The sequence below is a fragment of the Fundulus heteroclitus genome, chromosome 17 (assembly GCF_011125445.2).
Source record: "Fundulus heteroclitus isolate FHET01 chromosome 17, MU-UCD_Fhet_4.1, whole genome shotgun sequence".
NCBI lineage: Eukaryota > Metazoa > Chordata > Actinopteri > Cyprinodontiformes > Fundulidae > Fundulus > Fundulus heteroclitus.
In genome coordinates this window covers 3,270,520-3,286,164 of record NC_046377.1, presented here as the reverse complement: position 1 = coordinate 3,286,164, position 15,645 = coordinate 3,270,520, and the positions used below count along the sequence as shown (strand labels likewise).

Sequence of the window (15,645 nt, the reverse complement as noted above, 5' to 3'; positions counted from 1 at the left end):
AATAAAAGAACTTACAGGTAACTTCACAAAACTCTGCTTCAAAAAATCCCAACCAGCCCAACTAAGAGAGAGAATCAGGATCCTATTAACTTTCTGGATTACTTGAGCGGGCATTTAGTCAGTGTTTAGTGGTGATTGCAGCTACATTTTTTCAGCCTTTTCAGCATTTACTCTTTACTCTTACACGCTATCAAAAGTTATACACACATACTCAATACGCAATGTTTAAAACGGCTCCAAATTTTCTTGGATTACCAGTGCCTTGCAAAAGCATTCAGATACTTTAACATTTTAAATCTCAAGGGATTTAATCTGGATTTCTAGCCCATCAACCAATAAAAATTAGCACATTATTGGGAAGTGAAAGGGTAGCGCTCCATGGCTTTCAAAGGTTTTACAAATAACAGCATGAAAAAGTCCATTTGGTTTGAATGTGCAGCTATAAAAGTGTGGAGAAAAAGAATAAGATATGAAAAACAAAACAAAAAAACTACAGATCACCACAGTCCATACCGAGCTGCCTAAAGAGCAGGGCCACACTGCTGCCGCTGACGGGAAGCGAGTCGTTGATGGGAGTCTGGATAACTTGCCGGTCTCCAGCACCTAATGTTATTGTCCTCTACAGGTTGAGAAAGAGGAGAGAAAAAGAGGATTAAAAAGGAATGGGAAAACCAAATCAATGTGCTTTTTTAAGAAAACCATGATACAACACCGAGGTTTAATCAGAGTCGTGTGCGTCCAGAAAACAGCGTGAGTCTGAGACAGAGAGATGGAGAATCACCGAAGCTTAGCGGGTACAAGACAAATAAAACCCAAGCCATTCCAGCTGATCGGGTGAATAAGGCGGCAGATAACTCCATGCCAGCAGCCTGACAGGGAAACGCCAGCAGCACGACAACAGCAGGTTTCCCTGGACAATGGAAGTCCAAAGACATTGCAGCTGTCATGCGCTGAGGAACTTTCCACTGCCGGCTAACGGGGTAAAGGGAATGATCAGACGGACTAAATGGATAATTACGGCCCATAGGACAGGGTAAAGAGTAAAATCATCAACATTTCATTCTGCAAAAACAATCACAAAAGGATCTTATCTTTTTAAAGAGCAAAGGCTCCTGTGCTTTACTGATTGTAGTTTAGTTACCAGATGTTCAGAAGAGAATCAAGGTGATTTAGGAGAGAGAATCATTAATGAACAATAACAAGCAGAGCAAAAAAAAATAAAAAATACAGCTTAAAATCAGATTATCTAACAGAGTAGACCACATAGATGTGGTTTTCTAACACTAAACTTCATTCATTTATTCAGCACAGAATAAGTTGCAAAATAACCCGCAAGGCTCGTCTCAGGCGGCTCTCCAGAAAACAGTGCAGCCACATCCCAAGCGCTCTACAGCAGCAGTGATCGGGTCAGAATAGCCATTCAGTCCTGTGGTCCAACAGCTGATCGTCAGGTGGGGTCGGAATAAGTCTATGCTTGGTTTGAAAAAAACTTTTTAACAGATAAAAGAGTCTGAGGTGCACCTTTTCAGCCACTGTTTTCATACAATAAGGCTGTTTGCTTTATCTGCTACTTTCTCTGCATCACTTAACCTACAGGTCAGCTAATTGAAACTAAACTAATAGAAAGGCTGTCTTACAAGTGGTGCATCTCAAATCACAACATCAAAAAGGTATTTCAGTAATTCATGTTTAAAAATGAAACTTGGATTATATAGATTTGTTACGCAGAGGGACATAATTCAGTAATTTTTTTTCTGTTACTTTCTGTGACTTACAGCTAATGAAAACACAGACTTGAGGAGAAACCTCAAATATAACAAAGGCCAACAGGTTGCTGGCTTGATTAGTCAGCAAACCCGTAGAGAAAACTATGGGCTACTGTCAGGATAAATACGAGGCACATTCAAGCCAACAATGCAGAACTAAAGCCTGATATTAAAGTGCCAGGCTTTCCTGAACTCCTGATTTTCAGTTGGCTAGCATTTATGTTTTAAAATCTCTTTTTTTGTTAGTCTAATACAATATTCAAACTTTCTGAGAAACTGAATTATAAATCTTTATTAGCTGTAAGCCAGGGACATCAAACTTAACAGAGAAACATATCAAGTGTCACTTGAATTGAATTACTGAAAACTTCACTTTTCAATGATATTCAAATTTACTGACCTACAACTAAAGCATTAACATGAAGCCTCTACCTATTGACCTGGTCTATTAGTAGTTTACTGAGCCAAGTTTAGATTTATTTTTTTCCTAGTAAACTGTCTTTGTATTGTACATCAAAATCTGATTTTACATTTTTAGGAAACTAAAGATATGCAAACTACACTGATCAGAAACAGCTATGATGTAAACCTATTGATTTAAGCCCTTTTGATTTCATTTCCTGATTTAAAAAATATATATATCTAGGATCAGTTTGCCAGATCAGGTGTTGTTCACAGATAGAAAGCGTCTCTATTAGTTGCCCTACAGCAGCAGGTGTGCATGGACAGTCTGAAGGGAGTGGGTGGCAAAATACAAAGAAGCTGATTGGTACAGAGGCGGTGGAGATATGAAGTCGGGCCGGCGTACCAAACTCTCCTCTCTTTCCTCTGGACCCGGCTGCACGTGCATTCAGCGCGCACACACACAAACGCACACACACGCACACACACACACACACAGCAGGATAAGAGATGTTAAAGGAGACTGCACGGGACAGTCATGTATCAGAATAAACATAAATGCTGCAGAAACATCAACATTATATCACTCTAAGATGGATAAAAATACACAAAGAACATTGTGAGACACGCATGCAAAACAAGTTTGGCAGCACAAACACACGGATGATAAAAAGAAAAGCAAAAACAAAAGCCAATAGTGTTTAAAACGCTGTTTTATAACAATAACGACTAGCTTAGAGGGAGATTTTTTTTTGTTTTTTATTCTGAAGCATCTCCATTCCCAAACTGAAACAGCAGCGAAGCTCATGGGATCAGACCGAGCCAAGTGCCAATGACCCCCAGCACAATGACTTACTCTTTAACTCTGTCAGTCAGAGCAGCGGGCTGTGTGACAGAGGGGGGGAAAAAAATGGGACCGGACGAACCGGTTCCCATTCTCTGAAGGAAGAGCAGGAATACATTTGTATGTGGTCCTTCAACAGCTTGGGTTTTAATCAATGAGCACCTCACTTTGCTCCAGAGTAAACAGAAATAATTTTAAATCCTAAAAATCTCTCACACATTTGCTTCCGTTTCCTAACTAAGCCTTTGCCCCTCCCTACCTACCGACTCGTTGCCTAAATTAAATCCATATCTTAAAAGCTTTTTAGTACAAAACGGAAAGTTTCATTTGTTCCATTACACTTTTCTGTAAAACACTAGTTTTGTGTAAGTGTCAAAACACCCAATAGCTTGCAATCATGACCCCTAAACCAGACTTATCCTCTAACGTTTAGCGAAATGGGAAAATGTGGCTATCAAAAGCAACAAAAGTGGGATGAAAAGATGGAGAGAACACGTAAAGACTGAAACTAAAATTGACATGTTTGGCCACCAGGGTCATTGCGTTTTGGAGAAAAAAAGGGGCTGAGAACACCAACCCAGCTGGTAAGTGTGGGGGTGACATAGGCCTGCAGCTAACGATTGTCCTGAAAACCAAGTGATCAGAAAATAAAACAATCCTTTATGGTCTCCTGGTCGGCAAATTCAGGTTTGCCGACCAAGCTAGGATTTACAACAGAAGAAAAAGATATTTCATTGAACTACTTAAGCTTTTATGAGTAATACAAATAAATGAAAGAGAAAACACCTTTAAGCAGATATTTCAAACCCTAACCCTATAGTGCACAAAGGGTTAAATGAATATTGCATTCTGGATTTTATTTTTAATTTTAATTTTTATTACATCAAAAAGCATAATGTCTGCAAATTAACACAGAACCGCTGTAGTGTAGTACTTAAGTGCAAAAAAGGCAAATATTGATTACCCACCAGAAAGGCCAATTTAAATTCAGGCATAATTACCGCCAGTCTCGTTCTGCAGACGGTGATGGTGGTTCGGCTGTTTTCACAAAGCTGGATTTTTATTTTTATTTTTTTTGGGCTCAGCTCCCAAAGAAGAGCTGGCTGTTTCCATTGTGAAATGGTTCCTATATCAGGATCTTTTTAAGCACTGTGTTTTACCTTAATCTTGCAAAAATGTATGATCTGTGTGTTTAAAACCCTTTTGAAATTGGTGTTTTTATGAGAAGCCTTATAATTGGCTCATTTTGTGCATTTATTCTGTTCCCATTCTTCCAAAGGGGGTTAGTGGGGGACGAAGCACTCGTCCCATGCAGAGAGGAAGGAGGTCCTCCATTACAGTGGATGTTTCCTGCTCAGGTGTTGCAGTATAGACGATATGCTATTATCCAATGCTAATTAAATTTAGCAGTGCACATGTTTTCTTTTCTGTCGAGTTTAAAATCATTCCCGCACTGCTGACACCTTCTGTCATTTCCACGTCCTTCTTTTTGCCTCTGGCTGGGCCAGAACACGGTGCGCTGAATAGTTAAATGGGAGTTAAAAATAATTTAATGAAGCATCATTGAGATAGTTTACCTCAAAGAATTGTAGAAATCGAGGGTTTTAGCCCTGTGGTGACAGAGTCCTATTGTGTGGACGTTTTGCTGCAAGAGTTCACTTCTCGCCCTTACTTCAAGAGGAAGGGTTGAAATATTGAAGAAACAGTTCATGATCTTTACCAGGAGGCCGAAGCTAGGGCACAAACGAGCCTGACCCAACGCGTAACACCCAATTAAGTTACAAAATGGCTTGGGGACAGCAAAATTAATGTTTTGTACATTTCTTGGGGCTACATTTTGTGGCGCTTTTCTAGTCATGCTACCCAATGAAACCACTTTACAAAACAACAAAGTTTATTCAGTAAAAGGTTCTGCCAACTAAAGTAGGGTTTTTAAAGGAGGGCGGCTGAAAATAGATATTTTAAATGCGTTTCAGGAGCGTGCAGCTTGTTGTTTTCCTGGCCTGCAAACGCCTAACGCTGATTAGTTCTGATAGTCTCATTCAGATGCTGTGCCGCCCAGCAGGAAGCCATCTGCTAGACCATATGGTCACCGAGCAGCTGAACTATGACCTGCACAGCAATTACGTTGAACGTGTGACGGTGAGCGTTTTACAGAGCGATGAAACAACTATGGTTGATAATATAACACCTGAAAGAAATCAAAATTACTAAATGGCAAAAGGGAAATAAACTCAAATGCAAAATAAATGATATGATCATAAGAAATCTGAATACAAAAACGAACAAAAATAGCAGACCGGAAATACATGAAGTCAATTATTCATGATTTGAAATGTATGAATGAAAGGGGGGGGGAGACACTCATTTGTGAAAAATGTCAAATAAAACATTGATTCGTTTGACAAAATCCATAACATGGAGCTAATATCGGATTGGTGAATCTTGCAGAACGGGAAGTTTACCTGGAGACAGGCCAGCAGCCAATCACAGGCCGGGGACTGGGGAACTTTGTCTAAACTACAAACTGGGGACTCATCTATCTGTAACACAAAGGAGCCAGTGTACAGAGGGGAGCAAATACAATCGGATACTACATCTGGAACTCTAGCAGAAGAGTTCAGCTCACACACAATCAGAGAAAATACTGATTTTAGAGTATCTGTGAACCACCAATAACACAGTGTTTTTTTTTTTTACTTTTTGCATTTAAAATAAGTTTAAAATTAAGAACGCAAAGGATGAACGCAGATTCTTCCAACATTTTGAAAACAAGATTTAGTAGGGGAAAGAAAATAAATGAAAAAAATAAGAATACACAGAATTAAGATATCTAAAACTGCCTAAATGGGCTTTAAAGGCACATAGCCATGTTATTTGACTTTTTTTTTTTAAATTTATTTATATGTCAGTAACTCACTCTGCACTCTGGTGGCATTCAAAGTTTTTCTGAAAGATTATCACGTCCTGCTGGCGTTTTAGTTGTTATTTTGGTGTTTTATGCTTTGTTTCTGTTCAATTTGTTAGTTTATATGCTCCACTGACATCCATGCTGACCTTTAGTCTACTGCAAGTACAAAAAAATAGCAGAAAACCAAATAACTATTATTTGCCGTTAATCCTACTTACAAACAAACCTGCCCGCCATTTGTTCACTCGTGTTAACACGTGTTTTGCCGTGTAAATGCTGCTGATGTTGAATAATACAGTGATGTGGCTGAGAAAGGCAAGGCGCCTCGAGATGTTCTGACCTGCAGATATTTTCTCCCAACAGGAAGCTCCCAAAGCCAGGCAGCGCTTGGTTTTTCCTGGGGAACCATACCAGCATGGAGCCGGTGTTTTTTTGGTGGACATAAGATCTGATCTCATCTAAATGAGTTGAATCCTAAGATCCAACACCAAGGAATCAATGTGTGACCTGATGGCAGCAGTCCTTTGAAAGACGACATTTAAGAGTGACATTATAAGGCACATCTCCACTTCCTAGCTCTTCTGCAGAGGGTCACGGCCACTTATACACGTCGTCATAATAGCTTGTTAGACAGGCTGAGTGAAAACTTCGGAGCATGCTCTGATGACTTCGGTGTAAACTGAAGTCATCATTGAATTGAAGTCATAAACTGAATTGAATTGAATTGAATTGAATTAAACAAAGCGGTGTTGCTCTGCGTTGCACCTCCTTTCCTGGGAAGGATTTGAAGGAGGTTCACAGTGACCAAGATACCTTTTGGACAAAAATGTCCTCACACCTCCACAAAGTTAGTCTCTTTAACCTCAAAAGTATGTGTCACCAATGGAAGCTCACGCTGCGGCTGCTTGATTACATTAGTTAATCCGTCTTACAACGACGCCCTTTAGTGCCGAGCTTAAGCAGCTTGTTGAAAACAGACAGGGTTCTTGATGCTGATGTCTTGGTGCGCTTTTGGTTTCATTTATTTATTTGTAAGAAAGGTTTTTTTCTTTAAACCCTGAAAAGTTTTTTCAAGTTTACATTTATTTTACATTTATAGTGCCCATTACACGTTAATAATTAAAACTGGGGCAATTCAAGTTCAGAATTGTTGGCATTAAGTGACGGCATTATCTAGAAATAAGCGTGTAATATTTGGTCTGTCCTCTTCCTAATAAAGCTTGTTAAAAAGGTGGTGGTCTTAGAATAGCTTGCTCTAATTCAGCTCATAACGTTTCTCAGTGAGATTCCAGTGAACTGTAAACACGTGTCGCAGAAGCTGCTTTCCTGCTTCGTAAACTTAGTGCTTTGCTTTGAGCTCCCTGCTTTCTTCGCCTCTTTCCTACACAGACAAGTGTTTGCTGTTCAGCACACATCTGCAGCTGAGGAGTTGTAAAGGGTGACAGATCATTAGACAAAACCCAGACTCCTTGGATAAACAGAATAACGCGCATGGCCAATAGAACAAGTCACGCAAGCCAAAATAGGTTGTGGTTTTTGAAATTTGGCACGCATATGGTTAGCTAAGACGACGTTGGTAACGAGTTATGTTCTTTAATGATAGCTAAGTCACAGTGAAAGACATCCCGTTGTTTCCATCCCCTGACAGCGTTCAGCGCCTGTTTGAAAATGTTTCATATATGCAGCTAATGCAAGCTCGCAAGATTTAAAATCTTAGAAAATATCAGATTTATCTCAATTTAAATTACATTATTACCTACATGATAATCCAAGATCACCTATTCCTACCATACACACACAAACAGACTCCTCTGTGTGTTTCTCATGTTAATTTCAGTAGAACCCATGCCAGGCAATGACTGGACTGAGCTCTATATTAGTTTCGGGGGGGGGGGGGGGGGGGCAATGTTGTCCCCAACCTTCAGCAAAATGCAACCGACCTTTTTTACAATGCAAGCGCTGCTACAGCTCAAAGCTTCTAAGACCAGGGGGGTTTCATCCAGCCTCCATCTTCTTAGAAAGATAAAGGTGCTGATGTTATTCTATCAAGTGTAAAATTTGACAATCATATGTTAAAGCAAGAACGTTTCATTTCTTCATTGTCAAAACCCCTTAAGAATATGATGCGATGAGCTGGTACGATCCAGTAACCAATGAGGACAGCTAAACAGGTTAAAAGGTTTATGTTTCAAGTCCCACTCACACATTACCTACCTTCTATTATTCTGCTTATAAGTGAATTGGTCATGTGAGGATAACCACCAGGTTGCCTTTATGTTGCATGAAAGCCAGCTATCCAGGTTAAGCCGAATAAGATCGACATGGCGCTGGTATGAAGTGCTTCAGTCGGTTTAACAGCTACACGGCAGCCGAAGGATAATCTAATCAGAGCCAAACAAGCATGTTACGCGCAGGTAGAGCTCAGCATTCATACCTGGGAGCCTCCAGCGATGGGGATGACACAAGTTAGAAGGTTTCCAATCACAGTTTCTAAGGGAGTCGACAGGCTGTCCACGTGGACGGTGTAGATCAGACCAAGACAGTTCTGGGGAACCAAGGCACGGACACGGAGGTTAAAGGTCAGCAATGACATGCGACAAAGCCACGAATGGTGCTTTTAACGCTACAAAATTCTTCTATTTTTTGCTGTTCAACATTTATGAATTCCAAACAAAACTTGCAAAAAATGCAAGGAGAAACGAAGGCCTAGGCGCGTCACTGAGAAGGTTGACCATGTCCTACCCTGAACGCCTCTGTGTAATCAAGCCGAGACACCACCACCAGGCTCTTGGGTGCAAAGACTTTAGCGGGTTGGACTACAGCTGGCTCCTCGTCCGCCTCATCGGCATCCCCAGCCTCAGTCTTCTTCAGCTGAACACACAGCAGACGGCATGAAACTGAAATAACAGCTTTGAGAAACCCAGATTATAAATCCTGCGTGAAAACGTATAACATTTCGGCACCCAGCTTCACCCATGAGGACGGTGCTCTTGGGTGCCTCTGTTAACGGTTCCTGTTAAGTCTTAACAACATTAATCAAACTAAACAGCATCTTCATACGACCATGCAAATACACACAAGGTACAATTACAAAATACACATAAACCAGTAGCTCATATTAACGTTGTTTGGTAACCAAAAGGAGGCCGTCATTGGTGCTCAGCTGTTGACATCCAACAGCGTCCTGCGTGATCACGGCGGCGCTGACTGGCTGGCTTTAATCTCACCTGTGGATTGTCCAAGCCCTCCCAGAAAGTAAAGCAGGCACAGTAGTGACGCTCCGAGTTGATGTCAGTCAACACCGCGACAAAGAAGGAGGCCGGCTGCCGCTCCGGAACCAGCTGCCAACCGCTGGGCTGACAGAACTAGAGAAGGAAGGGAGAGAGAAGGTGACCAGAGCAGGAAGCAGAGGTCTGAGTGCATTTCAGCTGGTGCAAAATTTAATTTCTTGATTAGATAAATCATTTATTCAATGAACGAAACAGACGCTGAAATCTTTAGAAGTGTTGGAGAATAAAAAAAAAAAAGACATACAGGTTCAAAGAAGCAGACTTGAACAAGAGTGAAGAAGAAAACAATAAAAAAAATCAATTACTGGCACTCGGTTATGTTTACATGCACAATATTTCACGCTCGGATTGAAATGTACTTGGATTAAATAACAAAAAAATTATAAAATAATCCAATTGCACCATTTATATTGGCACACAGTCCAATCATGGTGTGTTTATTTGTATGCAACTGGCTTTATTCAGAATAGAACCACTCTGACATGCGCATTATCAGATGTCCCTAAAGAAAACCACAGAAGAACCTCTGTCTGTGCTGAGCAACAAAAATGGCAACAGAGCAATTTTATACGAGTTTGTCACGTTGACGTCAGGCGCACATAGGTCAGTTTGCCACATTCAGAATAACTTGATGATGAATCAGCATAAACCACCCCTCTAATTAGGAATACAATTTCATCCCGATTGAGCTTAATCTGATCACAATATTCCCACTGATGCATTTTTATTCCGATAAACCGTTTATTCTGATTACTTTTGTCCTTGTAAACCTAGCTATAGTCAACACCTGATCTAGTAAGCCGTATTAAAACAGAGTTTCTCTGATACCTTCTTTTTGAACATTATTGAACATAAGTAGCTAAATAAATGTAACAAATAAAATCAGCAACATAGTGGACTTCAACAATCTCTACAAAAAAAAAGACAGTATTGAAATATATGAGAAATAAAAATAAAAAACTTATGTTTTCAAGACTAAGTTTTATTTATCCAATAATTTTGTTTTCACATTTTGATGCACAAAGCTACGGTAAAGGGCTTATACAGACTGACAGACGCGGGTGAAGTGTCTTTCCCCAAGAACACAACGACTGAGTAGGTCCAAGCAGGGGCTCGAACCGGCAACCCGCCAGTTACAAGACCTAACCCCTGCGCCCCTAATTTATCAAAGATAACAACTCTTATCCAGAACTTACTCAAAATCCCTAAAAATCTCCGTCATACATTTCCTGTGGTATAATGCCATTTTTAAATGTCTTGTCGGCGAGGTTAAATCCCTCAGGTCATTTGCAACGGCAGCCATGTGCCACAGATTTAATCTAATTTCAGTAAAAAAATTTAAGTATTTCTATGTTCAGTTTATAGTTTATATATAAGACCGTTGTTCTGAACCACCCTAATTACCCTGATTAATAGGGAAGAGCTGTTTCCATCAGCTCAACAGGTGAAATCTCTCTGCAGTTCGTTTCAGGCAAGTTGCTCAGGAAGGACCTGCAGCTGCGTGTTGTGGCGGCTCACAACTTAGGCTCTATCCAAACATTTCCACGTCCCAGTGGCCAGTCCAGTACAAGGATTAAAACGAGACAATTCACCCTGTGGATAATCTCAAAGGACACGCTAGAAAGAAAATGAAAAGCAACACCTGCAAAGGGCAACACTGGTGGCAGAGGAAGGGTATAAGAATCCACGGATCCCCTCCAAGGCCATCCTGAAGAACGTGGGCCGTGCAGGTGGTTCCAGCTCAAGGCAGACAGCCCAGCAGACACTAAAACCCTGCAGGAGCCCGCGCACGCAGACCAGGAGAGGAAGTCCCTTCTGAGAGTGAGGCCCAGAAATAGCCTGCTTGGCCTTTGTCCAATCTAATCTGGGCAGGTCTTCTGTTGTGTGGAGAGATAAAACGAAGCGCCCCCACTCCTGTGATTTATGCAGGTCTGCAAACAGCGTCGCTGAACTGTGGCTGTCTGAGCCCTAGGTCTGGGAGATGTGTGTGGGTTTGGGGCAGGGGCCCGGGGAAGGGGGCGGACCTGTACCCCTTGTCTCTTTACCCCGGGGGCCAGAACTACCTGCCCTGTGCTGCTTTTGGCCAAAGTGCAACCTTTCTCTCTCAGTCTTCAGGAATCCTTTTTGTGGAGCCCAGGTGGGCAACCAGCTCCTCCTCATGGTATGCCCAAAACAATGAGCCAGTACACATGAGAAAAAGGCCTACACAAAATACTAAAATAAATAACTAACTTACTTATTAACTCGGGAATAGAAATTAATTAATGAAATGAGAGCAGGATTGTTAAAATCCTAATCATATAATTCTAATTGTTTGTGAACCAAAATGGAAATTGAAGACATTTGCCAACGTGGAGAAGTGATGAAGAGCTGGCCCGATACATGGGTGTAGTGATGGACTCAAAACTGGCTTTAAACGCTTTTGTTGGTTTAGAAAGGACTGAAGGGCTTAACACTGAAATTTATCAAACACATCAACTTCATGGTCCACCCAGGCCTTCTGGTCCAAATATGGACAAGCAGCATCCAGTTCTTTGGACCCAGGTTAACAAGCACATTTGTTTGGTGTTACCTTTGACTTAAGTTCAGGATATAAACTGAAACATCATACATTTAAAGTCTCTTTTTCTTTATTATGCCGCTCCAGTGACGCTTTTTACCCATCTTCTTTTATGTTTCCATCATGTGAAACATTTTGAATTGTCTTGCTGCAGGGACATGGTACACAACCACAACTTGCCTTGTCTAGATCGCTCTGGCCTGTGCCTTCGTGTTTGAGATCTTTCTCCTGTAGAGCCTTTAAGTTGGGACCAAGCTTTAGCTTTCAGACAGACCACCTGACATCTAACCCAATACTGTTGAATACAGTGGCTCCATAGGACAAGGTCAGGGTGCAAAACAAACCCGGAGCAATAGCCCTCCACCACCATGCTTGATAGCTGCTGTGTTGATCTGTTGATCTAACTTTGTAAAACCAAGCTGTGCGGCAACCCATCCAAACAATTTGATTTTCCTCATTCTTATGGCAGGAACATAAACCACAAGAAAAACAACATGGGATGTGTGTCTCAAGTAGTCGGATCTATCTGAACCCCCTGACAGTGGCTAGTCGCCGAGTGTAACTATTGTGTTGTCCGGGGAATTAAACCCCTAACCCCGACAGACATGTTGTGGCCACTGAGGGAGACAGGAACATGACAATCAGCACAGACTCACCAGTTCTACGCCTTGTGGGAACGGGCTGTCCTCCCAGTCTTTCTCAGGAAACCGCTGGAGAATGCGACCCTGACCCTCACCCTCCACTGCAGGGAGACAGACAGAGGAGCAGAGGAAGAGGTCAGACTGTGTTGTCTGCGTCGTTCGTTAATATGTTTGCTTCTGCAAACAAGCTGCTTTCAGACGTCATTTATGCGCCATTTGTAAACTATTTGAAACATTCAGCTCTTGTCCGTTGGCATGCGAGTAAGAGCTTATTTATACGATCTTGCAAAAAAACAAAAAAACAAAACAAAAAAAAAGGACGTGCGTGTTTTCCCTGGCGATCGCAGCACAACATAGACAGGTTTTATTGACTAGAATATAATTAAAAATAGCTGATTTATTTCAGTATTTTCTGTTTCACAAACATAAATCTGAAGTGCTGGTACGAGGCAAAATGTTCCTTTATTGACGACAGCTGTGGTATTTATTCGTCCATTAACAAATTGTATCATGGTGTGTCGTCCCATTAAACTGACAAAAGGTGAGCACAGGTGGCATCAGCTAAATGTACGCACAAGGCGCTACAAATGTTAACCATGGCAGTCCAACAACAGCAGGTTAATAATAATAATAATCAGTGGTAGTATTAGTAATAGTTAAACAATGAGTTATGAACAATATGAAGATCTAGTGGAGTTGGGTGAAGGAGGCGTACTGACGGAGGAGACAGGTCTGATCAGTGTTCTCCGCCGCTGTGACGCTGTTGGAGGGCATTGAGAACAAGCGAAGAAACACTCATTACCCACAGAGGGAAATACTTAAAGCACTTATTTCTGCTGACTAATGATTCCGGCTTACAGACAATATGAACCCAGAAAATGAGAGAACCAAATATGTTATTGCCTACACAATCCTGGCGAAGACTGCTGACCCTCCAGAGTGAGGGTAAGACACTACAGATCATCACTGAAGAGGGCCGAATGGAGAGTTCAGAGTAACAAGAAAGTGTGCCTTGTTTTTGTCTTTTTTTTTTTTTTTTTTCATTTTGATTTCCAATTTCAGGAAAGAAAGCCCTACTGTGCACATCTGGACACGAGAAAACTGGAAACAGTGATATGGTTTCAAGATGCGGCCTGTCAGACCCTCTGAAACTAACAAAAAGGATCTGTAATAAAACTGATAATTCATGTGGAACCGGAGGTAAGTCGACTTGCAAGGAGTGTTGAAGGGAGATATGGTTTGAATTGGTAATATGGAACTAAACGGAGTTTAATTAAATATTTGATTAAAAAAAAAAACTTGGGATATCAAGCATCCTGTTTAGGGTTAAAACAGTATCAGGAAAATAATGTATTTGCAATAATATTGAAATTGAGGAACTTGAGATGACCATAATGATTACAGATTACCCTCATTTTCCTGACTCTTCCTTGGTTACCATGACACCATGTCCCTACCACTCTGATACCTTTAGCATCCCAGTCACTAAAAACACACACAGCAACTAAAGCCTGTTGGATTACAGCCAACATGGCAAATATATTAGCATGAATTTGTCACACTTGAAAGACGTTATCCTTCAATCAAATATCAAATATCGTCTTGCGATGGCATTTTGTACGCAGATACAGGCACGGCGATTGCAATTGAATCCAGCCTGCAGCTCTAATAGGCCCTGACTCCAGCCACGGTGAATCTACCCATACATGAATGGATAAGCAACAGTTTTGCATTTTTCCTTCCACTCAACTTTCCATTAACATTCTTTGAGACAGCACTGAACATCCAGCTTCTTTACTGGTGGACATTTTGCGGAGGGTGTCGACGAGTGGCAGGCCAGCCGTCTTCCCTCATGATTGTCGTAACGTTTCAGCATTAGAAGTCCTTTTTTTAAAATGGGTCTTGTGCTTTTTATCGTCTCACACATCCACACGTGCAAGTTCAACCTTAGCGGGACGTGTGAAACGGTTACTTCCTGCTGATTAATGGGAGCATATCTGCTGTCGGTGAGAGCTTGGCTCATCACAGTGGCACAATAATACAACAAAGGGCAACTTTTGTGACCAACACAAGCCGGTCTTTCAGCTTGGTTCCAACTGTAGTCCTGCTGGCTGCTTAAAGGCGCCATTCATTCACACAGAGAATACACTCAACTTCCAAATACAAAAGGACACACAGCCAGAAAGGAAAGCGCACAAAACCAAATGCTAACCCAGGCTAAAAAGGGACCCTCGCACGGTTTTACACACTAAACGCCTAAAAGAAACACCCTGTGTGACTTCACCAAGAACAAATTTAACGGACGCACAAGCAACTCACAAAAACAATGAATGCCTGAAACAACTAGGGAACTAAAAAGATGAGCAGACACTTGCCCGAGTTGTGCCTGAAGACAAATTCATCTCCATCATCTTATTTCAAGTGCAGTATATCTAATTATCTTATTTTAGGGGGAAAAATACTCCTTCCATTGGGAATTAATCTTATTTACCTGCTCAAATCAAGGGCAAATACATTCTTTTCAAGAAAACTTTACTTATTTTTAGTTCTCTTTTTGCAGTGCAGCCTCTATAAATATATGCCTGACGTGTGCTTAGAGACCACCTGGTCAAATGCTTGACGCCCGAACCATAATATCCAGCCAAACATTGTATCCAGCCGGTGTTTTGTGATGGCGGGATTGCAAACCTTGATGAACTTTATCGAACTGCAACAATGATTGTATTTCAATAAAATGTGCAGCTGAAGTTAAATGTCTATATCCAGTATGATACGAATTATTCCTTGGAAGTGGCTGTAAGTTGCACGTTTGGCTAGGAGAGAACAACGTAAAAATTGTTTTTTGTGCAAGGGCCACAATGGATCTGGACTTTTACAATGAACCAGTAAAGAAGAAATGAATCCTAATCCTTTCCGACGACTCATTGTTGTAGCTGCTTTTAAAACCAATTGGCCAGATTTGTGAAACTTTAGTGGAAACTCTCTACTGTATCCTAGGACCTGGTGTTAGCATTAAAAAGCAGCTAACATGCTACATGCTGCCACGTGGGCCAAGAAAAACTAAATAGTACAAAAATATACTTCATTATAAACTCGAAATAATTAATTTTCTATATCTGCCACAGGTAAGGCAAGAATTCATACCATTTAACTGGAAATAATAGTGTTTTAGGGAAAATGATTCCTATATTTCCCTGTTTAGTCTGATTGTGTTAATTCAAAGTGTAATCT

The 15,645-nt window shown here is 41.0% G+C and overlaps 1 protein-coding gene across 5 annotated transcripts in view; it reads right to left on the bottom strand.

The window, feature by feature from the left end:
* sbf1 (SET binding factor 1) overlaps positions 1-15,645 on the bottom strand; it is a 76,437-nt gene that overhangs the window by 32,309 nt on the left and 28,483 nt on the right. For 3 of the 5 annotated variants that reach the window (XM_036149081.1, XM_036149083.1, XM_036149082.1), the window contains exons 2-8: positions 12,430-12,515; positions 9,151-9,288; positions 8,666-8,794; positions 8,358-8,468; positions 5,478-5,555; positions 2,575-2,604; positions 514-619 (exon numbers count right to left, since the gene is read on the bottom strand). In XM_036149081.1, coding sequence (XP_036004974.1) covers positions 514-619; positions 2,575-2,604; positions 5,478-5,555; positions 8,358-8,468; positions 8,666-8,794; positions 9,151-9,288; positions 12,430-12,515 — 678 coding nt within the window. The remainder of the gene's footprint in view (positions 1-513; positions 620-2,574; positions 2,605-5,477; positions 5,556-8,357; positions 8,469-8,665; positions 8,795-9,150; positions 9,289-12,429; positions 12,516-15,645) is intronic. The other 2 variants (XM_036149085.1, XM_036149086.1) reach the window with 2 other exon arrangements.